General features: G+C 39.3%; 1 protein-coding gene across 1 annotated transcript in view; it reads left to right on the forward strand.

Moving 5' to 3' along the window:
• Nucleotides 1–25,716, forward strand: part of LOC146834621 (vitellogenin-A2-like) — a 55,629-nt gene that overhangs the window by 16,709 nt on the left and 13,204 nt on the right. Inside the window, exons 16-30 of the mRNA XM_085602096.1 lie at nucleotides 1,500–1,619; nucleotides 1,711–1,900; nucleotides 2,050–2,143; nucleotides 9,316–9,501; nucleotides 14,078–14,225; nucleotides 14,839–15,064; nucleotides 15,191–15,363; nucleotides 15,746–16,306; nucleotides 18,652–18,702; nucleotides 20,064–20,168; nucleotides 20,766–20,978; nucleotides 21,092–21,234; nucleotides 22,914–23,052; nucleotides 23,145–23,280; nucleotides 24,160–24,346. Coding sequence (XP_085458222.1) covers nucleotides 1,500–1,619; nucleotides 1,711–1,900; nucleotides 2,050–2,143; nucleotides 9,316–9,501; nucleotides 14,078–14,225; nucleotides 14,839–15,064; nucleotides 15,191–15,363; nucleotides 15,746–16,306; nucleotides 18,652–18,702; nucleotides 20,064–20,168; nucleotides 20,766–20,978; nucleotides 21,092–21,234; nucleotides 22,914–23,052; nucleotides 23,145–23,280; nucleotides 24,160–24,346 — 2,672 coding nt within the window. The remainder of the gene's footprint in view (nucleotides 1–1,499; nucleotides 1,620–1,710; nucleotides 1,901–2,049; nucleotides 2,144–9,315; nucleotides 9,502–14,077; nucleotides 14,226–14,838; nucleotides 15,065–15,190; nucleotides 15,364–15,745; nucleotides 16,307–18,651; nucleotides 18,703–20,063; nucleotides 20,169–20,765; nucleotides 20,979–21,091; nucleotides 21,235–22,913; nucleotides 23,053–23,144; nucleotides 23,281–24,159; nucleotides 24,347–25,716) is intronic.

Consider the following 25,716-nt stretch of genomic DNA (forward strand, 5'->3'; position numbering starts at 1 on the left):
GACCAACTCAAAGCACAAACCATATTTAAAATAATAGTGGATAAAAACAGAACAAGGATTCTGGAATGGGTTTGTCTAATGATAACAAGCCTTTTAGAAAAGGCAGTTCTTGCTCTGTGCCTGAAACGTCATTTGGTGTGACTAGCATGTGCTAGGCATTAAATGGACTGGGTCACTCCATTTTACAACGTTGCAATATGAACAAAATATGTAGGTGCAATTACTATGCCCCATCTGAGGTAAAGACAGTTACACATAATCTAGCTAATTTAGAGCTCACTTTGCACCTGAGGTCCTTGTTTGTACCTCCCTGGCAGAGCACCAACCATCAGAGTTAGAGATTTCTGTCTTGTTGGTGAACCGCATATTGATGAAAGTGCTTCTGCTAACATGATATGAGCTTAACTGCCAACCAACCACCATGCATCATTAACCAGTCAGCATAACTTGTTGAAACAAGCCCCTAAATTAGGGCAATAGCAAATCAATGGCCTTGGCATGCAAGGTATATGTACTCTATCGTAGGGTCTTCAGCGCCTTGAGACCCTAACAGGTGAGTAGTGTTCTTTACAAAATCTTGATTGATTGATTGATTGATTGATTGATTGACCAGGTGGCTTGTACTTAGTCTATCCCTCTGTTATCACCATACAAAGGGTGTTGAATGTGGGTGTGGAAGAATGGGTGACTGGATCAGGAGTCTCCCTTGCCAGAGCCTGCTGAGGTTCTAGGGTCAGAAACTCTACCTAAATAAAATGGAGCAGCTTCAGTTTTTGTGGCACAGGAGCACTGCTGGATTACAGTAGGACGATTGCTCTGCCAGACTCTAAATGGTTTCCATAGTTTCCATTACATAAACTTGTAGAAGGATTCTCAGGCAATAGTGGGAAGACAGTTCAAACATAGGTGATCTTGCAACCCAGTTATTTAATGTGTGACTTCTGCTGTGACAGATTCCACAACAAAAGATCACATTGCACATAGGAAAATTATATTAGATCATTTAAGGGACTGCAATAAGTAACCTAAAAACCCTTTCTAATGTAGCGGCATCCAGAGACCCAACTTCTCCCTGGGAAGACTATATCAATCAGCACATATTGGATAGCTGGTCTGAGAACCTATAGCACTCTCTCTCAGGGAGATAACAGGTCTCTCTTGTTGCAGCAAAGACAGAGGCTCCTCAAGCAAATATCCTGAAAGAAGCAGCTGAGGGTGTCACTTCCTCATAGTTTTCAACATGTTGCCGGAATCCCAGGTGCACACTGATTCTGTGCACCTCTTCTACTGGCTAGTATTTAAGTTAAAATGGGGGGCCCAGTAGAGTCAATGCTGGAACCAATTACTGGCAGAGGCCTATGAAATGCCAACCCAAATGGGACCCACCTTCAAGAGCTTTACATCATACACAAATTACTTTGTGAACTTAGATTTACAAAGCAATTTGATTTTATAAAGCAGTTTCTATTTCTTACAACTTGTGTTCTCTGTTTCCACAGCTGCTGGGCTTTAAGGCACTGCCTGCAGATGCCCCATTAATCTCGACTTACATCAAACTGTTTGGACAGGAGATGGCCTTCCTTGACATTAACAAGGAATTTATTCAGACTGCCATTAAGGTAACCACAGCTCAATTATGCATTCTCATAGCGCTCTACAGCAGCAGTACCTCTCATTCAACGATTTTTTGGTTTATTTCATTTACCACAGGCTCTCAATGAACCAGCAGCAAGGCACAGTATGGTGAAGACCGTTATCAACAAACTTCTTAATGGTGTTGCTGGGCAATATGCCCAGCCGGTGTTGGCAGCTGAGGTTCGACAGATCGTTCCCACCTGTGTTGGTCTGCCCATGGAACTGAGCATATATTCTGCTGCTGTTGCGAATGCTGCTGTTAACAGTACGTTTCTAATAATAATTCATTGAATACCTATATCAAGAAAGAGTGTTGAGAACAACAATCTGTTATTGAACTAGTGATGCACAGCGATATGTGCCTGCTTTGAATGTTTTTTTATTTCTGTTTCAATACTAATCTTTCTTTTACAGCTGATGTTAAAGTGTCTCCCTCTCCATCCTCGGATTTCAGCCTTGCTCAGCTTCTTGAGTCTAACATCCAGGTTCACGCTGATGTAGCTCCAAGGTAAAATAACTATACCATCATTATCCAATGAAGACTGACAGAAATTTAAGAGGGAAAAGTGATCATTCTTCATCTCCAGGGTGACGGTTTTCTGAACTTCTCCAACTACATTTGCAAAAAGTGCCATAATCCTAGCAATTTGGTTTTAAATAATAAAAAGTCAGATATAACAGTTAGACTCCAAATACTAGCCAGGTGTGTCTAGGTCAGGGGTCTCCAACCTTTTCTGTAGTGAGAGCTTCTTCTGATCTGTGAAATTCATCATGAGCTACTGAAAGCTAAGCAACGCACGCATTGTTGCCAGACACCATCACGTCCAGCTCCATCGACTTTAAGCCTAATGTCCATAGAACCTGATACTTTGGTTTCAACAATATACTTTGACTAGGGGCACCATGACAAGACTACCATATGTGTCAGTGAGAGTGTGGTCTTTTGGCATGTATGAATATATGTACGTGTGAATGGGATAAATGTGCATGGGTGACAGTGAGAGCCTATATCGTTTGTACTTGAGGCACTGGAATGCCTTTCATCATATACGGCATTGTTACATTTATAAAACAAACATTTAACCATTTTTTTAAATGGGAGAAAATGCTCTGAAAAAATGTTCATGATATGTAACATTTTTCTGCGCTTTCAATTTCTCTCACTTAAAATAATGCCTGTATTTTACAGTTATAAATATGGCACAGTGTCTAACAGTCACTGGGAGTAAGATGCCAGCTGTGTGCAAATATGACACTTCAAAATGGGGGGAAATTGAACTAAATACTTAACTTTAGTTTATAGGGATCCCATAAAACTCATCATTTAAATGTAATCCCATTTACAAGTGTCATATTTACAAAAAACAGGCAACTTGTTCCCAGTTACCTTTAGTCAAGGTAGCATATTTATAACAGAAAAATACAGCTATTTGTTTTAATGAGAGGAATTTAAAGTGAAGAAACATGATTCATAGAACATTAAGGTGTAACTGGCATAATTGAAAGTGGAGAAAAACATTTATTGCTTAATTTTTGTACTCAGTAAAAAGTAGGAGAGGCAATGTTTGATAAAGGAAGCACTGGTTGATACTAGGGGCCTCATGTAGGAAGCCAAATACCGGTCGGTAACGGCCGATTTTCGGTAATTATACCGTTACCGACCGGTATTTTGGCTTTTGAGATGTAGGGGGAGAATTTCATGATTCGGTATTTACCGAATCATGAAATGAGATGTAGGAGGAGTGTGTGGTGGGTGTGGGGATTCGTTATTTACCACCAACTAAAGGTTGGTGGTAAATGACGAATAGGTGACAAAAAGCATTTTTGTGCACGTGTAAGTGTGCAATGTGGCAGACATACATGCCCTTAGGGCATGTATGTGCGCCACATGTGCACAAATGGCCGAATCAGGGGTGCAACAGGGTGTCAATGTGACACCCTGCCACCCTTGCATGTGCTCCCCCATTACCGAATCGGTATTTACCGATTCGGTAATGAGGCATACCTTCCCATCAATGGGAAGGTATGCCTCATTACCGAATCGGTAAATACCGATTCGGTAATTACCGAATTTTTCCCATTCGGTAATATTTACCGACTCATTACCTACATTGCATTTACCACTTCATCAATACCGAATCGGTATGATTCGGTATTTATGAAGCGGTAAATGCAAGCCCACCTACATAAGGCCCTAGATGACTTAATAGAGTGTGTGTCCCTAGATGACTTAATAGAGTGTGTGTCACTTAGAAAGAGAGTGGTTCAACCCTACCCCTTTTCTACGTTCGACACAACACTTTATCAGCTGTGCATTACATTTATTACATAAGAGGGAATTTTAAGGAGAATTTTGAAAGGTATTTTTGGTATGAGAACCTACATAACTCATGAGCACAGAAGAAAACACAAGCCCCACCTGTTCAAGATTACAAGAAAGACAGGGATGTGTTCAAGGTAATGTTCCACGAGCTGTAAATATTATACATTTGGCATGTGTGCCAGTATATCCCATACACGCACAAAAGCTCTTTCAAAGTGCTTTCCAAACTGACAGGGTCTTTATAAAAAAGCATTTAATAGGCCTAGTAAAATGGCAAAAGACTTTTGAAACTAGAAACATACTATCTCTGTATCCCATTTTCCTCTGATTTGTATAAACTGTGCATATTTGAAGAGATTTACAACATCTGTCTTATAATATTAAAACCAATGGTACTGATGATAGCTAAGGTATATTAGGAATGATACTGATGATAGCTGAGGGATATTATCAATTTCTCATTGTGCTGAAATGGACAAGCAGAGAAAATGGTATAGAAAATTAAGTTGGTACTACCTTTATTTATCAACTACCTGAACAATAATCTCTGCAACTGTGGGTCTTGGGCAATGGAAATCTTTTAGGCAGTAAGCAGTGCTAATGTGCTAATTTGAGAGTGTTATATTAGCATAGTCCACCTAGCCAGTTGAGTGAAAGTGGGGCCACTAGGGCAGGCTGATGAGTGAGTGGCGACAGGCATTTGATGCATGCTATACCAAAGCTACCACAAACATAGGTTCAGTGGATGCCATTGATGCAAACGAAAAACCTCTTAAAAGTATCTTTCTTTTTCCCTTGGGATCTATGAGCCATGTTGAAAGCGTACTCTAAGGGAATAAGGAAGGTACAACAAAAGCGATTGAAAAAGGCAGGTAAATTAAAAGAATAATGGATAAATAGTTGCAGTCCATGCTATGAAAAAGTTATTTATAGTATACAGTTCTTACCAACAAGGTTATGCTGGCTGTTGAAACTGAACCTCACATGCAGCCTACACCTCAGCCCTTTAGCCACCAACATGAAAACAGACCTAATATGCTGCGCTTCTTTTCACTCAATATACTAAAATCTATTGCCCTATTTAAAATATTGATCCTCTCTCATTTCCTCTACACACTTCAAAACTTCCCTTTAAAGATTCCCAACAGCTAATTCATGAACCTGGCCACATATATTTGTACCAACATATGGGCCTCCTGCATGTCCATGGCCAAATGTCGGCTCTCAACATTTGACCAATGAATTGGGATGTCCGACTTATTACAATAAAACCCAGTCACCCACCTACTAGTGATCAATGACTGGATGTGCAAGCGCTTGAACAACCCATCATACCACTCAGAACTCTCCATACTGGGTCTGGATAAGGTGATGGGACTGCTATATGGGTACACAATTCCCCAAACCCTCCTTGACATACCACAACTGGTGTTTCTTACCTGGAGAGTGATATTACTCTCCACAGAATGGTTGAGTAGACCACCCTCCAGACTGCCCTGTGGCAGGAGCGCCTCATCCGGTAAAGCTCACACTTGGAGGGGTTCACCAAATGGGACAGTATCAGGATATTTACGCTTGGGTACATAACTAATCACCTTTCAGGAAGTACAGACACAATTCAAGCTGTCAAATACCCAGTTACATAAAGACCTCTAGCTCTGACACAGACAAAATGCAAAACTGAGTTAATGGGCCAACCTGAGCATGGCCAACTAGAGGCCAATCTCCTGATGGGGGCTCTTGGCAAGAAAGGGTTTTCCCATTATACACAGAACCTTATTACTCAATGCTCCTAACCTCCTGAGGTAACTGTCCTTTGATGCAGTTAGCATTGTTGGGTGGGCCTTCTTGAAGACATAGATTGGTACAATGTCTGCATGCCCCCCCATTAATTATGGATCTCCTCCCAGCTCCAGATGATCGAAATGAAATACATTCACAACACATACCTCATGCCGCAACGCTCATGCGGGGTAGTGGATCAGACACCAACCTCTGCCTGCCCCCCTTTAGCAAAACTGGCACAGATTTTGATCACATGACTTGGCTGTGTGGAGCCTTATTGCTCATTGTTGGAGAAGGGTGAGCAATACCATGTTCCGAATCCTAGAATATCATACTACCATTACATGAAAGAGTGCTTTACTAAGAGTCCTGGGTGATCTGAGTGACACCAGAGAAAATGAAAAGATGATGGGCATAGCCACTTTAGTGGCAAAAAGAGATTTAGCCCATTATGGAAGTACCCACATCCATCTGCACTGGACATGTGGCGCAAAGGGTTGGGCTGGTGCACCCAACAAGCGACTCCCATCTATGTAGCGAGGGGATGTACACAAAAACACACCAAGATCAGGCGTCAATTGTGGGAATACTCTGGATTGGACATAGAAATGCTGATCGTTTCCTGATGCCTAGCACTGATGTTTGTTTTTCATCTTATTGGTTGTGATTGTACTAAAAACACAATAAAATTGATTATCCAAAAAAGGTATGAGAGGTGATATGTCAAGTCAAATGGTAGAGTTGCAAGAAATGGGTAAGAGGAGTAATTTAATGCTTGAAAATATTGGTGCAGGTAAAGAGCATGTAGATTGAGTGGTGGGCTTGGTAATGCAGTATCTGGGAATGTCCTGAGTTTGTCCTGAAATGAGAGTGGAATGCAGAGAGGGAGTGAATTTTACTGACAGCAAAATAGTAATGCAGTACCTGAAACACAATTTTACAATCCTCGCTTTTAACGTCTATTCTGTACTATTCTGTGTACTTGGTTTCCACTTGCTTAATTGTGAATTGTATTTATGTGACTATACTACACTGCTCTTCCATTGTGCATGAAATCCCCACTGTGAATTAAAATATCTGTTCTTTATTGTAAAGTACTCTAAAAACATAATTCTGTGATGGTACTTTACTTGCTAGTTACAAATTAGTTTCAAAGTAACCAAATGCTATAAATAATTTTAGGTGATGGTTTAAGACTCATTTCTGACATAAGAAATGTTACACATTTGTCTCATCTAAATGGCAAGGCTGCACTTTTTATTGGTTAAACAAACAAGCAGAATGTACATTGTTGTGCAGTATCAAAGTATACAAAGTCATCTGTTTGTCACATATTTTGCAGACTTCGGAATGTCCCACTACACATTTTGGAGAAAGTTGCCCACATTCACTGTGTGAGGTGTGCTAAAGTTACTCTACAAAGGAAATTGTTCATTTATGACAATCAGAGGACAGATAGACAGATAGACTTTAATTTCAATCATCTAAAATCTTCAATCAGACCCTAAGTATGACTTAGGGTCGGATTTAGAGTTTGGCGGATGTTTTAATGTGTTACACATGTAACTGATATCCCATCCACCTTAATTCAAATGCAGTGGATATAACACACTTGTAAGAAGGTTGGTGGTGAAGGAGTAACCCATCCACCAAACTCTAAATTAGGCCCCTAGTATATGTTTATCCTTTTCTCCAAGTGCCTTAAACTTGAAGGATCTCAGAAGTAAAACGTTGTTCTTCTATTGCTACCCAGGCTAATGATCCAAGAATATTTAGCCAGCATAATATTCCTAAATGTGGGTCTACCTTTCCCTTTTTCTCGATCTACTGTGGCAGAACACATTATCTTATTGTTTACTTTATATATTAATAATCTAGACTTTGCTTTGTGTATAGCCTGTAAAGATTTCCCTTGAGTGGGAGAGCGGTTAATGCCAGCACTTTTATATGCAGATGATGCGGTTCTATTAGCGGGCTCAGCGATTGGGCTCCAGTTTCCTAAGTTCCTTTGCAGATTTTATGATCTCACTGGATTTAAGTGTTAATTTGACTAAACCTCACACCATGATTATGGGCTCCAGACCCCAAAAATTAAAAACGCATTATTGTAAAGGAAACAAAATATCTAGGTGACCACTTTTCCACACTTAGGGTTCTAGTTTGATTAAAAGGGCACATGGGCACCGCAAAAGAAAGCAAAAAGAAACGCTTTGGTAAGATCAACAGTAGTGGTTCTTGATTTAGCACGCAGGTTAGGGGCTAAGCCGGTTCAAGTCAAGTTAAATATATATAGAGCAAAATGTAAGGAGGCAGAGGACCTCCAAATAGTAGAGAATACCTTCTTATATTATCCATCAGGAATTGGATATTGGTTTTGTGTCAGATCTGATTGGTATGGCCTGTTACTCAAATGGATGATGATCTGGACTGATCTCGATTTAGAGATGAACCATGAGATTGTTCGGGACTGTTTATCTCTGGATAGAGTACTCCTGGTTATGTTATATTAAGAAGTTAATATTGAAATTAGGTCCTCCAGAGCTGTTTGATTCACCAAATAAGCTATCAAAGAAGGATCTATCTTGTGTCAAGAAACACTTCTTATGCATGATACAAGCTGAAAGAGAGACCAGAGAGTTGATGAAACCTACGGTACGAGCCCATTCACTCCTGAAAACAAACCCAGCAGTAGAACCTTATTTAAACTAAGTAACAAAGCCCTACCACCGCTTTCTTTTAATAAGGTTTAGATTTAATTGTTTGCATTTTTTACTGGCAGAACCGCAGGAGTGGCGAAGAGCGGAAGATTTGGGTCGTTGCTCCTCTGATATGTTTCCTACCCAAGACACTTTGCACTTTATAATTAATTGCGACTACTATCTGCAAATCCATACCGATTTTTAAAGAGTAAGGGTTTTGTGCAGATAAGGACTGCCTTAGTATATTTACAGATGTTGCACAATGTATGGGAAACTTTTAACATTGTTAGTTTTTTAGTTGCAGCGGTTACAGAAAGGGAAAAACGGGGCCTCAAGATATGAAATATTTTGAACTTTTTTATAATTATCAGGGGATGAATGCTTAATTGGATGCTCTGGGTGTATAAGGTTAACTGTGAAAGGAATTGGCACAAGAATCTTTTTTCTATGTTATAAGGATGGGGGTGTTTTTATTTTCATATTTTATGGTGTGTTGGAATATTTGAAATTAATTCTGTCTTTGTGCTTTTGTTGTTTTTAAATGATGATTTTTTGTAGTGTACTATAATAGTTATAGTTATAATTAACCAAATAAAGTGATAATGACTGACATTATCTTAGGCCAGGACCTACATGAATTTGTACACTACTTTAAAACTAGATTCATATTACCTCACTCTACTGGCTATCCTCTACAACCCCAGTGTCAAACATATTGTTTTAACAAATACTCAACACATAGGTGGTAGATGAGTGTTTCCTATTCTATGAATGCAGACCTACAATGGCCACCTTTTGCTGTGGGTCCACAATGTCATTTTGCCTTGATTGTGAGATCATGACCACATATTGTACTTTTGATTTCTCTTTCAGTGTGTACAAGCACACTGTGGCAACCATGGGTATCAACACTCACCTCATCCAGGCTGGAATTGAGTTTCATGCCAAGGTTCGTGCGAATGCTCCAATGAAATTCACAGCCAAGATTGACATGAAAGCCAAAAATATCAAGTTTGAGACAGCACCATGCCAGCAGGAGAATGAACTCTTAATAACCAGGTATTCCATCTGTTTATTATTTAAAATGTGTACTTATTATTAACATGGATTTGTTGAAAATGACCAGGTTTTGTTTCATTATCATTAAAAGCTCTATTTTAATTATAGTTCCTGAGAAATTGATCTGACTGCATTCTATAACTAATGGATTCATGGCCACATATACGACTGTCAGGGTTTGTGACTCGCACAGTGCGATTTTTAGAAACTTGAAATATGCGAGCCACAAAACCTGATGTACAACAGTGTCTCAGACACTGTTTGCGATTTCCAAATGGGTCACAAGGGACCTGCCTCATTAATATTCATGAGGCAGGTCACAATTTGCTATCCATTGAGAATGGCCGACACTCAGAGGGATGGTGGCCTGCTGGGGTCAGCAGACCATCATGTCTGTGACTGCTTTTTAAATAAAGCATTTTTTTTAATGCAGCCCGTTTTCCTTAAAGGAAAATGGGATGCATTTCAGAAATTAAACTTAAAAGATTTTTTTTAGAGTGGGCAGTAAGCTGTGGAACCACTGCCTGCTCTGAAAAAATATTGGCGCCCTAATTTATAAAGGGGAAGTGGTACCTTGGGGCCCCCTTCCCGTTTGTGAATAGCATTCCACCAATTTGAAATGGGCCATTTGCGACCGGTAAAATGCATCATATATCCGGCCCTTAATGTTTTCTTTGCTATTGTAATTTGTTAAAGTAAGGGTTATTTATATTCAAAGTTGTTGTAGCTTCACCTAGCAAGATTACAGAGGTTAGATACAACTTAAACAATTCTCTAACAAGAGGGCATTTAACCCCTTCGCCGCAGCAGGAATTCCGCCGCGGCGCTGGGGGTGTTTGGGGGCAGTTGCAGTGCCGCTGTGCTCGTGATGGAACCACTCATTCACGAGTCACGGGTGAGCTGTGCTCATGACGGAGTGGTTCCGTCACAACTCCGTCCACTGCGCTAATCGCCCACACAGGCGGGGAATTAGCGCCGCGTGGGCGGAGCGGCCGCCAACGGCCGCGGCATGACGGAACCACTCCGTCATGAGCACAGCGCACCCGTGGCTCATGACGGAGTGGTTCCGTCATGAGCACGGAAAGGGTTAAGTAGTGTTATTAAAGAACAGATTCCAGTCATTTAGTCCTCAATGTTATCTCTTTGGATACATAGGTCACAATCCTGTCCACTTCTCAACAAATCTCGGTTGATCAATAACCACAGCCAACATAAGGCTAACTTTAGAAACTGGAAGCCCCTTATAAAACAGACTTTTAATAACATTCTGTTTCATTGCCCATTTGGTAAATTATCAAAGTTCTGAGCATCCCTTTTTAGTAAGACAAAGGACTAACATACAGTAAAAAACATCTTTGGGACTGAATGGTCTAACCGGTTGCTGTGCCTCATGAAATGCTCCCTTCGTTTTAAAGATAAATGAAAAAACACCACTCATCTAAAATTTGATTTTTTGAAGGCATGGGCATGAAGTCTTGGTTTCAATGAGAATGCATGAGAACAATTGTACTAGGTGTGAATGCTGTCAACTGAAAATGTGGAATCACTCCTAATAAGCATACAACCATTCTCTCTATGTTGGACCGATACAGAGAGGTGGTGTACCATTCAAAGATAGCCTTTCACTCTACTACCCTTGCCCTCCCACAACAAATACCCGAGCAAACACTCCACAGTCTCTGTTGTGTTTTTACCTACCAAAAATCCCCCTTACCATTATACTTATGCATATATATGTCAAGAATGAAGGTTTCTATGCTACAGAAAACTTTGTATCTGAGTTTATTGAAATGGAGAAGGAAAATATACAGAGTTTCAGTATAGTGCAGTGAAGTATTGGTTTTTGTAGGAAGGGTCATTCATTTTGTTTTCCCTCCACACCCACTCCTCAAAAAATGGACCTGATTAGCTTTTGCTTAGCAGCTGTACAACTAAAACTAAAATTACACTGTCAGTTTAGACCTTGATAACTAAACATTACTGTGAGCTATTAATCACATATACTGTCAGCTGAGTTTCAGAGCACTGCCCAGAATGGGCCATGGATAATAAACCCTAGCTATACCTCCCTTCTGTCTGGAACTTACATGTTAGACTCAACTTCACCCTAACTAATACTGTGCCTAATTGACGAGGTATTTATAAAATATATGCCACTTGTCGCTATCAAAATAAATGTAAAAAGCTACTATATATGCAAATACAAGGTAGTATCAAGTATACATAAAACAAACCATAGTGATGAGATGGTATGTGGCAATGTCCTTCACTATAAGTAAGTTGAAAGGCCATAAGTTACAGTATAGTGCAGTAAAGTATTGGTTTTTGTAGGTAGGGTCATTCATTTTGTTTTCCCTCTACACCCACTCCTCAAAAAATGGACCTGATTAGCTTTTGCTTAGCAGCTGTACAACTAAAACTAAAATGACACTGTCAGTTTAGACCTTGATAACTAAACATTACCGTGAGCCATTAATCACATATACTGTCAGCTGAGTTTCAGAGCACTGCCCAGAATGGCCCATGGATAATAAACCCTAGCTATACCTCCCTTCTGTCTGGAACTTACATGTTAGACTCAACTTCACCCTAACGAATACTGTGCCTAATTGATGAGGTATTTATAAAATATATGCCACTTGTCGCTATCAAAATAAATGTAAAAAGCTACTATATATGCAAATACAAGGTAGTATCAAGTATACTATAAAACAAACCATAGTGATGAGATGGTATGTGGCAATGTCCTTCACCATGAGTATGTTAAAAAGGCCATAAGAATGTTATCAGCAAACCATGAAACAGATGTTAGAGCTGTGAGATAAGCCCTAAAATATTTGCAGCCATCACCAATTCACAGACAGCTTAAATAGCTACCATTTAAGGCTCAGATAAAGTTAAATGCGGCAATCTTGAGGGATAAATTGCCACAAGAAATCCCAGTCAATTTTTCAATTGAAACTGCGATTTTTAGCCTGTCACTTCTTTACAGTAAGCTAAAACATTCCATCACATTATCCCACATCTCCAAAAATCATCTTTAGGGTGAAGTTGATTCATTTCACCAGTTTCTACATTTTCTAACCTTCATCTCTTAAACCTTCATCGGTTTCATAAAGGTAAGTAGGAGTATAGCTCTAAGGCTGCACATGAGAATATATGGTCTAACATAAACATTGTGCCCTGCATTTTATTTACAAAAATGTCCATTTCTTGCAGGTTTTTTATTATTAACTCCAAGAGGCAATATTTTTCTAAGGAATTTATTAGGCAAAATGTTTCAATCTGATGATAATCTGACAATGATATTTTGGTACCACACTTCCTGGTGTAACCCCCAGTGTTGTTGTGCATGTTTTAAGCCACAATCAAATGTGTGGCTTTTAGATAGAATGAACATAAACAATGAAATCTTCAAAAAGAATCCTTCATTGATAATCAACTAGTTTAAGAGAACATAAAATATGTGTTAAGTGACTACCAGTACACTTGTTTATATAATTAATCTGACCAGTTTTGTGATAGAATCTGAAGCAAGAACTGCATCAGAACACTCATGAGGTGATGCCATATATGAGACGTAGAGTACCATTTGTTATCCTTGAGAAGGGTCAATTAATTAAATATCAACTTTGCGGCTTCACTACTGGGACAATCTTCAAGGGCATGCAGATGCACATGTTAGTATATTAATTTAATATTGCTACTGTATTTAATATTGCTACTGTACTGTACGGGAATCTGAGGCATCTGTGGAAATGTCAACAAAACAAAATATATATCCATCAGTACATCTGCAATGTGAACTCCTTTGTGAGCACACTACTCCCTCTATTTCTGAAACGTACAAGTGTATCACATTGTGTAAAGACTAAGGGGTACATTTATCAAGCTTTCAAGCAGGGCAACGCAGCAAACCACCTCACTGCACTGCGTTGCATGAAAGGGCAGATATATGCCATATTTAACATTATACAGTGCATTCCTGTACTTTTCTTGCGCTAATGCACAATGTGCTGCATAGCGCCAATGCAGGCACCCTTACACCATGGTGCAAGGGTGCCTGCTGTGCAGACAGGATTGGGACACCTTCCTGCACAAAAACAATCCTTCTGTGGCAGAATGCAGCACACATTGAAAGAGGAAACAACGAGGAGAAATAAGTATATTTCCCCTCGTTAAGCTTCACCTGGCGAGGTGTAGCATTTTGACGCATTCCAATGGTAAATCTGGGAATGCGCCAAAATCAAAGGGTGGATGCATGGGAACACCCACTATCCACCCATGGAACACCTTCCTGGGGTAGAATAACGCAACGCAGCGATCTGCTCTGCATTTCGTGCTACTCTAGATTTATCAAGCCAAGCAGAGCCACGCAAGGTGGCCTTAAGTGGCTTGATAAATCTGTCTTAGTAGTTGCATCGTCCTTGCGCCCTCTTGCGTGGCGCAAGGGTGACGCAAGTCAATGATAAATCTGCCCCTAAATACATAATGTAAAACTCACCTCTGAAACTTCTTCTACAGCCCCAGTCCCAGTCCATCCAACAGATTCACAGTATTTCAATTGTGTCCCCAGAGCTCAGGTGTTTGCTGTTACAAGGAATGTAGAAGACCTGGATACAGCCAAGAGAACCCCATTACTGACACAAGGAGCTGTGCCAAATATTCTTAAGAAACATTTTGAGGCAATAGGAAAGTCATCAGCGGAGGCTGCCAGCATGATGGTAATGTGACATTTTTTATTTCAAATTGAAAAGGGAATTAATATGCTCATTTCAGTAAAGATAATTTAATTCTGTTTATAGTTCAAATGTTGGTTGATGTAAAAGAATAATAAATAAGTAAGGTTTCAAACTTAGTGCTAACTTTGAATCAAATACTTAGATGTCAGATCAGGGCAAAGCAGAATAATGTGTGACCAGATGTGAAACTTACTTAAAAATGAATATGGCTAAAATGCTGAACTTCACCTAATTCAATAAATGGGTAGGATTTTAAAAGAAATCCAAGTCAAAGAATAACATGAAAATAGGTTGCAAAAGTGGTATTGTATTCCTTTTGACTTCATGTTCACAAAATAGGGTCTACTTCTAAAGAAATTCTATTTGCATGTGACATAGAGCAACAGATAAACAGACAAGCACAAAAGACAGACTCAATGATAACTATCTAGCTATACGTGCAGGAAGACAGACAAACAGAGAGATAAAGTAATTAACCATTGTTACCTACATAGTCACAAAATGCACAGAACCAGCAAGATAATCACAATACGTACTACATATACAAACACTAAAAACACATTTATTAATAATCATTTTTCTATGTTTAAATCAGGAAGTATCATCTGAACTTTTGTCCAAGAGGTACGCCTACTCCACAGAAGATAGAGATCACCACTCTGCTGCCAGAAGTACTAATTCATATCAGGCTTGTGCGAAGGCCAAAACCTTTGGCTTCCAAGTCTGCCTCGAGTACAAATCACAAAATGCTGCCTTCCTCAGAAATTCACCTCTGTACAAATTAATTGGAGAGAATGAAGCCAAGCTTATCATAAAACCAGGTACAGCTATCACAACATTTGAGAAATTTCTTTTTAGTGTTCGGGTGCAGACTGTTGAACATAATTGATATCTGAAGATATATTAAAGGTTGTATGAAATAATGTAATTACCCTGGTTGCTTACAGCTCATACAGATGCAGCTATCGAGAAACTGATGCTAGAGGTCCAGGCAGGATCTAAAGCGGCCTCAAAAATAATCACCATGGTAACTGTGGAGGAGAACGAGGGTGAAGAGCTTGAAGACTCTGTGGTTCAAATGAAGCTGAAGAAGATTCTGGGAATTGATGAAGAATATACGGTAGGTGGCATAATACTATACTAGCCCACTAAAGTAGTTGTTTTTAGACATGATAAGTGATGTTACATGCTTTTCTAAAAATTCACTATAAATATTTTGAGGAAACTTTTGCCAATATCGACAAATATGTTTGCATACTTCTTTATTTTAAATTTGTATTAATTTATAGTGTGTATATCTGTTACACTACTTATTTAATAATCACAAGAACATAATTTGAAATAACAGTGTATGGTGCATTGTGAAAAATTACCTTGGTCACACCAAATGCCTTTTGACATTATGTAACTGTGCAAGAGAGTGTTGTTAAACCAACAAAAACTGATGCTATTTTGCAAAGCAACTACAAGATCTTGTATTCCTATTCTTATTCTGTTTGCAGGTTAGAAATGGAAGCTTGCTTAAAAAAGACAAGAAAAATCAGAGTAAAAACAAACATTCTAAGGAGCATACTCCGAATGTTGCTGAGGTTGCAAAGGCTGGAAAGAAGAAAGGTTTATCAAGTTCATCTAGTTCCTCTTCTACTTCCTCCTCCTCCTCCTCCTCCTCATCATCATCATCATCATCATCATCATCATCATCATCGTCATCATCATCATCTAGCAGCCCCTCAAGAAGCAAGCAGCAAAAGGACAGCAGAAGGTCTAGAAAGAACAATGGTCAAAGTAGCAGCAGTAGCAGTAGCAGCAGCAGCAGAAACAGTGCCAGTAAGAGCAGAGACAAAAAGAGACAAAACAGCAGTAGCAGCAGCAGTAGCAGCAGCAGCAGTAGCAGCAGTAGCAGTAGCAGCAGCAGCATCAGAAGAAAAAGTCTCAGGCGCCATCAAACTTCTCACCATGGAAGCCAACAACAACATCAACATAATCGCAGGAATCAATGGAGCATTAGCAGTGCAAGCAGCAGCAGCAGCAGCAGCAGTAGCAACGAGTCCCGCAGGAAACGGGTAATGTACTGATTTGATTGTGATATGAAAGATGTCATTTTGAAAAGGTATATTAAAGTAGTAGTTTTCAAGGATGAGTCTATTTATCTGCACCTGAGCTGACTTCATGTGCAGTCCCTGTGGGGCTAACCTGAAACAAACATCCAACTCAAGTAGTCATACAGGAGTATAGTCAGAGAAAATCGAGTTCACCTAACAAGATGGAGCATAGCACAAAGTCTACACTGTATCATCATTCTTCATATAGTTAATTCATTTTGATTCCTAGACATTCAACACTTGTTAATTAGAGGTATGTACTTCAGCCCACTATGTTCCAAACAAACTCCAAAAATCAAATCATAACCCTTGGGCAGCGTATTTTGTCATACATTGCGTTCTCAGCCATTGTTCACCAGTTAATGCTAATGCTCCAGTAATGGGTGTGGGGTGACTACACTATGTCTGTACACTTGCTTTATTTACTACTGTATACATAGTGACATCATTCATTTCCCATATGCCCTAAAGTATAGTAGGCACTTTCAGTTCCAGAGGAAGTCTGAATGCTGCTTTCAGATTCACACACACCATTCTCCAATATATCTGTATGATTGGGCAGCTCAATAGCATGTGTATGAAGGCTCCTCTTGACCAGCATTCTCTCAAGCGATGAGCAGGGGTTGACCTGCAAGTCCTTCTTTTTACCTGAAGCCTCATGTAGTATACTCAGTGAAGAATCTTCAATTCAATTATTCGAAAACTTGACCTCAGTAATACTTTGCTTGGGTACATCAATGGCTTCTCCCAAGAGCTCTCATTAGTGTTGCCTATGTACTTTTCCCTCCTCTTCTTCATGTTCTTTAGATCCGTCTGCGTGTTCACTTTCAGAGGGGCACGTTTGTGATTTTACCTCCTTGCCATCCTGCTTTTAAACAGTCTGTATGTGCTCAGCAGTGATTCCAGGTGATTACATTGCTGATAATGTATACTGACTTGAGGAAGGTTTTTAATTATAGAATATTAATGTCACATACAAACCACATTTCCCACAGCTATACCGTAGCAACACTACGCAAAAAACAATCACTGTATTGTGAGAACATGTTCAAAAGATATCATAATTTTTTAAGACAGGGACCCTCCGTTAGAGTATAAGTAAAATTTCCCAATACCTAAAAATTCTATAAGCTGTCATAAAAGGTTTGTAAATACAGTTCATATTTAAATCAAACTGGCCAAGCTAAAATATTCAGCAGAACAGGTATAGATAGCCCTTATTTTTTACCATGCATTTCTACTTTTCCATTTCATCCATCCTGCCATAATTCTTAACCAATGCAACCTTTGAAATAAAATGAGAGCTCATTTTTCATGATATATTTTGCAAGCCAAATGGTATTTGTTCTGGATAATTGGATGTAACAACATATATGAAATTAGGATAAAGAATCCCCCTTTAAGTCTTTTAGATAAACTAGAAACTCATTCAACAGAGGCTGTCAAGTTGAAATGAATGAATACAGACTGTCACTCATTCAAGTTGACCCCTCCTTCACCTGTAATACAGAAGACCATGGCATCCTATCTGAAGAATGAAAGAATGGATGTGCACTATTTAAGTTTAAGCTAGTAGTAAAGTTGAGTTTTAAACATTATTTACGGGTATTTAATTTCATGTGAAATATGTTTTGGAATGTGAAATATTAGTGGTATTTCAAGTGATGATCAAGTACATTTTAATATGATTTATAAAGTGTAAATCTAACTACAATGCAACGAAACATTGTACAGGAGACAAGTTACAACATATATAGGTGAGAAGAAATAGGATTTGTTGGAATAAGGTGAAGATGGGGAACAAAGTAAATAGGTTTATGAAGCTAATAGTAGAATGAACGGTAATCACGAGAGATGGGGTACTGATGGAGTGGGGGCACCTTAGATTAAATGGCAGTGGTGAAAGTAAAGTGATGGAGCCCTTCTTGGAAAGATGATTCTGCTGCTCCTTCCAGAACTGGAGCAGTGACCTGCTGGGTTTAATTTGTGATATTGTTCCAACCTTTGGATGCAGAGTAGGTGTAGGCTTTTCATCCCTTCTCGTTCTTCTTGCAATTCCTCGTTTGCAGCTTGGAGACTTTTCTCCTGCATGTTGTTTATGTTTTGCTTGAGGTTCTGTTCTTGGTTGCAGATGTATGGAAGGATGTTGGCAATGACAGTCTTCTAAATGATGCAGCCAGTGTTGAACATGATGCATCAGGCTTGATAATCACTATTTTGAGCTACATCAATTGTATGTTTAGAGAAAGGACCAGCACTTCATTGTTCACACCAAACACGTCTGTTCTCATTTCTTTATCCTGCAGACGAACCCTGACATTTATGACCTACATTTCACCCCAGCATACAGAAGCTCTGTAAGTTATATTCAACATAATTTAGAGTTAATATTTATAATATATAATACTTGTTTGATTTTCTCGAATGATGTGTTATGAACAATGATATTTCTGTAATGTTAGCACCATGTTTGATATGTCATTAAAAAACTGAATGTGGGGTTTTTCAGTTTTTATGTGGGAATCAAATCCATTTTTCTCAGGTGAGCACTAAGGGACAGATGTATGTAGGTTTTTTGATGTTCCAAACGGGCTGATTGCCAGAACGAATCGGACCGTTTGCGACCACAAAAAATCCTTTTAACATGTACCAAACCCTATTTTGTGATTGGGTAAACCTAATAGCGAATCTCAAAATGGGTCCGCGATTTGGTATAAGGGGGTGTGTTAAAGGTGTCCCTTCCTAATAGCGTCACTCAGTGGTGTGAGTGAATATTTTGTGATGGAAATGCGGTTGCAAAACATTTGGGACCCCTTCCCCTTTGTGAATGTATGCAAAATGTTTTTTAAGAGCAGTCAGTGGTCCCAAGGTCCAATGCCTACTCTCATTTCTGTTTTTGAAACACATCCCATTTTTCTTTAAGAAAAATGGACTGCATTTAAAAAAACATATTACTTTATTTAAAAGCAAACACAGACATGGTGGTCTGCTGGCCCCATCAAGCCACCATCCCAGTGTTTTAGCGATTCCCAATGGGTTGCTCATTGGGACCTACCTCATGAATAATAATGAGGTAAGTCAATTTCTGACCCATTGGGAATTGTAAACAGTGTAAAACACACTGTTCTATATATCTGATTGCGATTTGCTAATAGCGAATCAAAACAATTTGCTATTAGGTAATCACAAACGGAAGTCTATGTACATCTGGCACCAGTCACTAAATCAGGACACACTCATTATTGCATAAATACATTAACATATAAAGTAGCTTTTACAGTTCACACTGTTTGGCTATAGTCTGGGAGTTCAGTATTAACTTTGTAGATAGAAATAAAAGTATGTTTCAATCTAGAAGGGTACTTGTCGTTCCTTTACTTTGCTTAGCTCAGTTCACACAATAGCAATAATCATGCTTTACCTGCTGTTTGTATGTGGAAGGAGGACCTTCTAACACATTTATTCCTGCCATACCTCAATCCAAGCCATCTTTAGCAGGAGGACAGAAAGATGAGTAAAATTGTGTATACCAGAAACACAGAAATACATGGCTATCAAACTCACTTGTGAGGGTTTAGTTAGTCCTAAGATCTCTAAGTAGCAGTCAGGCCTGCAAATATATTTTAAAGTTGTTTTTTGGAAGTTATTGACATAACTCTTATTTATTTAAACTGAATTTAAACTGTGCATTTTCATAAACTGCTTTGTAATAATCCAGAATCCTAAGAAGAGAGCTTCAGGACACAGAGCCTCTTCCCAGTCCAGCTCCAGCTCTTCAAGCAGCAGCAGTAGCAGTGCCTCCAATGCCAGAAGATCTCAGAGGGTAGGTGCGGCATGAAAATAGATCAGTAACTACATTATCTCCCCATGTCGGACATCTTGGGAGGGCTCCTATTTAGATTCTGTAAATTAACAAATTACATTAGGCCAACACTGAGGAAGTGGAGATAGAACACTCACCTGCTTCTATAAGGGGTGGGACACAGTGTAAGGACTCTGGGTGCTATCCAAACTATTACAAAAACTCTGTATTTCTAGAGTGGCCACATTTCTAGACTCAAACAAGTTTTATGATTAAAAATACCTTTGATTGATTGTGGCAGTCCTTAGTTGTCTGAGAGAAGAGTTCATGGATTCTCAGTATTCTGCGGTACATCATGAGTTCATTCAGTTGCATGTGCATTGTAAAGTGTACACAAGGTGATGAAGCACATTGCAAGTCCCGACTATGGAAATCAAAAATTTTTCATATGGCTTTTCCTCTAAGCAGATTGTCCCACATATAACACAACAAAGGTGTTGTCTGAACAAAGATCCATGTTGGAAAGTGCCTGTCCATCAACCCTGACAAACAAACTAATGCAGAGTTTTCAGGTCCTCATTTTAATAGCAGTTTTCCACTTTTGTCACATGCCTCTAGCCTGCATTTATGGGAGACAACAAGCCCCCAGTGCTGGCAGTTACTGCTCAAGCTGTGAGAAATGACAACAAGAAACAAGGATACCAGGTGATCGTATACGCCGACTACCACACCTCCAAGCCACAGATCCAGGCCTATGCAGTGGAAATCGCTGGCTCCAGTAGATGGCGTGCTTGTGCAAATGCAGTCGTTGTCAACTCTCATGAAGCACAGGTGAGGCAGCCATATGTAGCCAGGTGGGGAACAGAAGACACAGGGTTGAGTAACATCTCCACTGTATTTAATACATCAAATTTAATATATGACGTTTGTTACATTATGATTAGGCCTATCTTAAATGGGGTCAGAATTGCCAAGACTACAAAATTGCTGCAAAGGCTCAAACTGGTCATTTTGGCAGCCAACCGGGCTTGAGGCTGAAGGTGGAGTGGCCAAGAATACCATCAAAACTGAAATCGGCTGGAAAATGGTAACATTTCTACATTATGTAGCAATTTACTAATTGTATTTATTCATAAAAAGCAAGAAATGCTATATTCTGAAATAGACACTGACAGGTGATTTCCCTTCTGACTTACACATTATCACTATAGAAGATCTCAATTCAACTTGTAGTTTAAATAGTGTTACGCAAGAGGGTAGATCTTCAGAACACAGAAAATAAAACTGGAAATTCAAAATGTTATCTGTTGTAGTACTGCAAAATAGACATCTTAAACCAACAAATTGTACATGATATTCAGCCCCAAAATTCAAAATGTACCTAAAATACAACACAAATAGACCAGATGCCTAGCCATTTGATCCATGACGTTAGTCACCACTAACTGTACTAGCACTGCAGCTTTACCTGTAGGTCATCTTCAAGCTTATTTAGACATTTTGTCTGTCAAGCATTTTTTCAAGAACTTTAATAAATTGAGGTGAACCTGTAGGAGAGCAGGGGGCATATTTACAAGGAATTAACGCCACAAGAAAGTCACTTTTTGCGACGTTCTGGTGGCGTTTATTCATTCGCCTTATTTACAGGGTGCAGTTAAGCCACTTAATGTGGCTTAACGCCACTGTGTAAATGATGACCCTATTCAAACAGCACTTAGTGTGAAAGGGCCGTGCAATGGGTGTTGCAGCGGACATTCCGCCGCAACACCCATTGCTTTTTGACATTGCCCAATATTAACATGGTATGGGGCAGTGCCAAAAATAAGACCATGAAATACCAGGTCTTAAGCAAGTGATATGAGTAGAAATATTTCATTTCTCCTCGTATTTTGCTCTTTCCACATGTGTTGCATTCTGCAAAACGCATTGATAGAGTATTTCGCCTGTTAAGATTGTTTATGTGCAGGAACGTGTACCTCAGCTGGCTCTTCTGTGGGAAAGCACGAAATGGTGTTCTGGGAATCATGGGACCACAGGTCCATAGTGGGCAGTCGCCCCAAGCTATTTAGAGTGGTGCGACGTTACGCTTATGGAAAGTCGCATAGCGGTCCACACACTCAGTGAAAAATTGCACTACTTGTCAGAGGCATAGTTACTTTGTTGTTTTGGAACAAACTTCCACTTTGGGAGTTTGTTCTTGTAGAACAAAATACTTTGCCTAGCATATTAAGCATGGAGATAAGCCATCATATATTCAGAACCTTTAATGAAGCCTCTGCAGCAGCGCAACAATTCGTGCCTGACAGGTAGTGATTGCTGAATCTGCTGGGGTGTCCTCTGCTAGGAGTATGAAGGCCAGAGCCTCTGCTGACCTGGTGGGCTGGCAGGCCACTCTCTACACTCTAAAGGAATCTCCTGGAATGATCTAACTCAACAGTGATGGCACTGGAAATGTGAGCCGTGCCAAAGGGCTGATGAAGTGATTGCCAATGTCTATAAAAGTACAGAACATGTACTTAAAAGATTAAAGGAAAGACTCCAAGTTGAAATATACAGACTGCAAAATCTCAACTGATCATAAATAACTCCCTACAAATAGATCAACTATTTTTTGATTCCCAACTCAAGCCAAACACAGCCATTAAGGAGCATGATAAGTTTTTTAAATGCTCCTTCAACACATAGCATTATATTAATGAAAACATTACACCTCTATTTATGCTTCATAAATCAGCATAAATAATGAATATGCTATAATTTATGCAGGGTTGCACAGTTTGTCCCAGGAGCTGCACTTGTCGCTGGGTTCTCTGAAAAGATGCAGAAGAATCCCTCTAAGAAAGCAACAGTCGTCCTCTCTCTAAGCTCTCCAAGATCCATTGATGCAGTTATACAGGTTCCAAGGGTAAATATTACAGCTACTGACAGAAACACATTTCTATCAATATAAAGGGTGGATCCATCGATATTTAATGCCTTTTTATGATTCCTCTGCAGCTCACACTTTATTACAGATCCATTCAGCTTCCAGTTGCAATCCCTGCTGCTCACCCTACACAGGTCTCAGCCATCCAGTCCCCCAGCTGGAATATTTTTACTGAAGCCCCTGAGTACCTGCTGGACAACCTCAGAGGTAAACACTTGCCAATATTACATCTATATATTCCTTTGCACTCGAATGCACAAAAAATATTTTAAGGCCACACTTGCTGTTTGTCTGGAATTTATTTCATGTCAGAACATATCACACATTTATGTAAAAAACCTTAAAATATAAAATTGCAAAATTTTGAATATATACATTTCTTCCTAATTTCAATAAATAGTTCATGGAATTTTATAAATGACTTAGCACAATTCCCAAAAAAAAACTGTGCTACGACATACTTTAAATATGATTATTTAAACATATATGTTTCTAATCTTTTAAACGCTCAAATATCAGGCACTCCAATAATATATACTTATACCACGGTCAAGGCATGAGCTTTGAAACTTGAAATACATACAAGATTTTAATGAGGCCTGTTCTAATCCATGCAACCATGACTTTACACTGGCAACATAATTGTGTAGCATGAAGAAGGAAATGTGCACTTATTTAGCTGACATGAGCATAAATAAAATCAGATTTGCGCAAACAGGCACTTGGTGTTGATGATAGGAGCAATTGTTTAAACATGATTGCCAGTTAGTAGTGGCAACAGTTAACCTTGGCTTTCCCTTTGGTAACCTTGATCTCAGGCATCATGAGGTCAGAGGCAGGGATATCACATAGGCTAAGTTATGACATTTCCATTCCTAGCATTTTCTCATCAGAAAATAGGATTCTGTTGAGGAGCTATGTCTCAGAAGGGGGTCTATTTAGCAACACCAAGCTTTAAAAAGTGTCCTTTCACTTCCAGTACCCAGTACATTATTGTTGAACAAGGCCCTGTTTCTAGAGTTTCTGTTTTTCTCATGATAAAGTATCTAAATATAATAATTTTTTTTTGTGCTTAATATTTGTTAGGTCGCTGCACGGTTTCCAAAGACACAATCACCACCTTCAATGATGTCGCTTTTAACTACTCGATGCCCAGAAGCTGCTACCATGTCCTGGCCCAAGACTGTAGTCCTGATCTGAACTTCCTGGTGATGGTGAAGAAAGTGGAAGAGTCTTCTGAACAAAAGGCCATCAATGTCAAACTTGGCAGCTAGTGAGTATTTCCATTCTTACAAGCTGAAAGTTGAAAAGTGTGTATATGTGATGTTCAACTCTAAAAATCAGTACAAATGATTGTCCCCAGCCCTACAGACACAGGACTTGAGGGCACCTATGTTTTCCCCTACATATCCCTGCACCATGTGGCAGGCACCGCAAGGTACCTACCACGTAGTGCAGGGTTATGTGTGGGGTCTCTGTTTTGTATTGCAGCGGGTGATGCTGAGCCAGAACCCACCGCAATACAAAACATTGTCAATGTGACTGCCACAGTGGCAGTCACATTATGATTAGCCCGGCTTGTAGGAGGGCCGTACCGATCCACAATATGATGGCGGACGGACTGATGTCTTTCCGCCATCGTAATCAGCCCCTAAGGCACTTTGTGTATACTCTGCTCTATTCAGAAATGCACCCTATTATGCAGTGCTAAATCTTTTTGTGCTGATGCACACAACAGAAATATTTTCTATACTGAAATATTAGGGAGATAGTAAGGGATTAAAATGTTATGGCCAGTTATGTTTTGCTGAGTTATGTTAATTTTATTTGTAGAGCACACATTCACCAAATGATTTCTTCGCAGTGATAAGTGAGAAGTTATGCTTGCAGAATGCTAAGTGAAAAATTCAATTTTACAATATCAGGTCTGCAATTCACATGACAAGATTAGGTTTGGCTCAAAGACGTAGGGACACAGGATTCAAAAGCCTTGAAGGGCATAAAGAAATATGGTGCCCTCTGGTTCTGGTTTTAAACAGTTTAGGAATACTGGGCCTGTTATCTGAGGAGGAGCTTTGTTTGCAGTCAGGGCAAGATCTTGCCACTCGCTGAGCTACAAACGTATGAGAGTTTCTATAAAAGATTTAAAAGGGATGCAGAGTATCTCACAGTGGATCCTTTGGCTAACAAGTAACCAGTGCAGCCTTTAAAGCAGTTGGTTGGTGGATGGAAATCCTCAAAATCAGACTTGAAGCTGCATTTTACACCACTTGCAGACTTTTCAATTTGTAAGTAGGTAGGTAAAGACGAAGCAAATTGACATAACAAAATCTGAAGTTAATAGTTGTTGCTATTGCATGAATTTCCCATCTTCTGTCAGATAAGGAAGTAATTTCCAAAAGATTCTTCAATAAAAAAACATGAAGAGACCATTGATGTAACATAAACTGAACAGAGTTAATGAGCTATCAGTTTTGACTCCCACACTTTCCACTACTGGTAAAATAGTGAAGAGATCTCGCACTTCAAGCGGCCAGTAAGAGTCCAGCTACAGGTCAGATTTCCCATCAATGACTAAAACCTCAGTTATTTCATTATTCAGTTTATGCTTATGTTTTCCATCTAGTTCTAAATAAAAAGCAT

The sequence above is a fragment of the Triturus cristatus genome, chromosome 4_2 (assembly GCF_964204655.1).
Source record: "Triturus cristatus chromosome 4_2, aTriCri1.1, whole genome shotgun sequence".
Taxonomy (NCBI): Eukaryota; Metazoa; Chordata; class Amphibia; order Caudata; family Salamandridae; genus Triturus; species Triturus cristatus.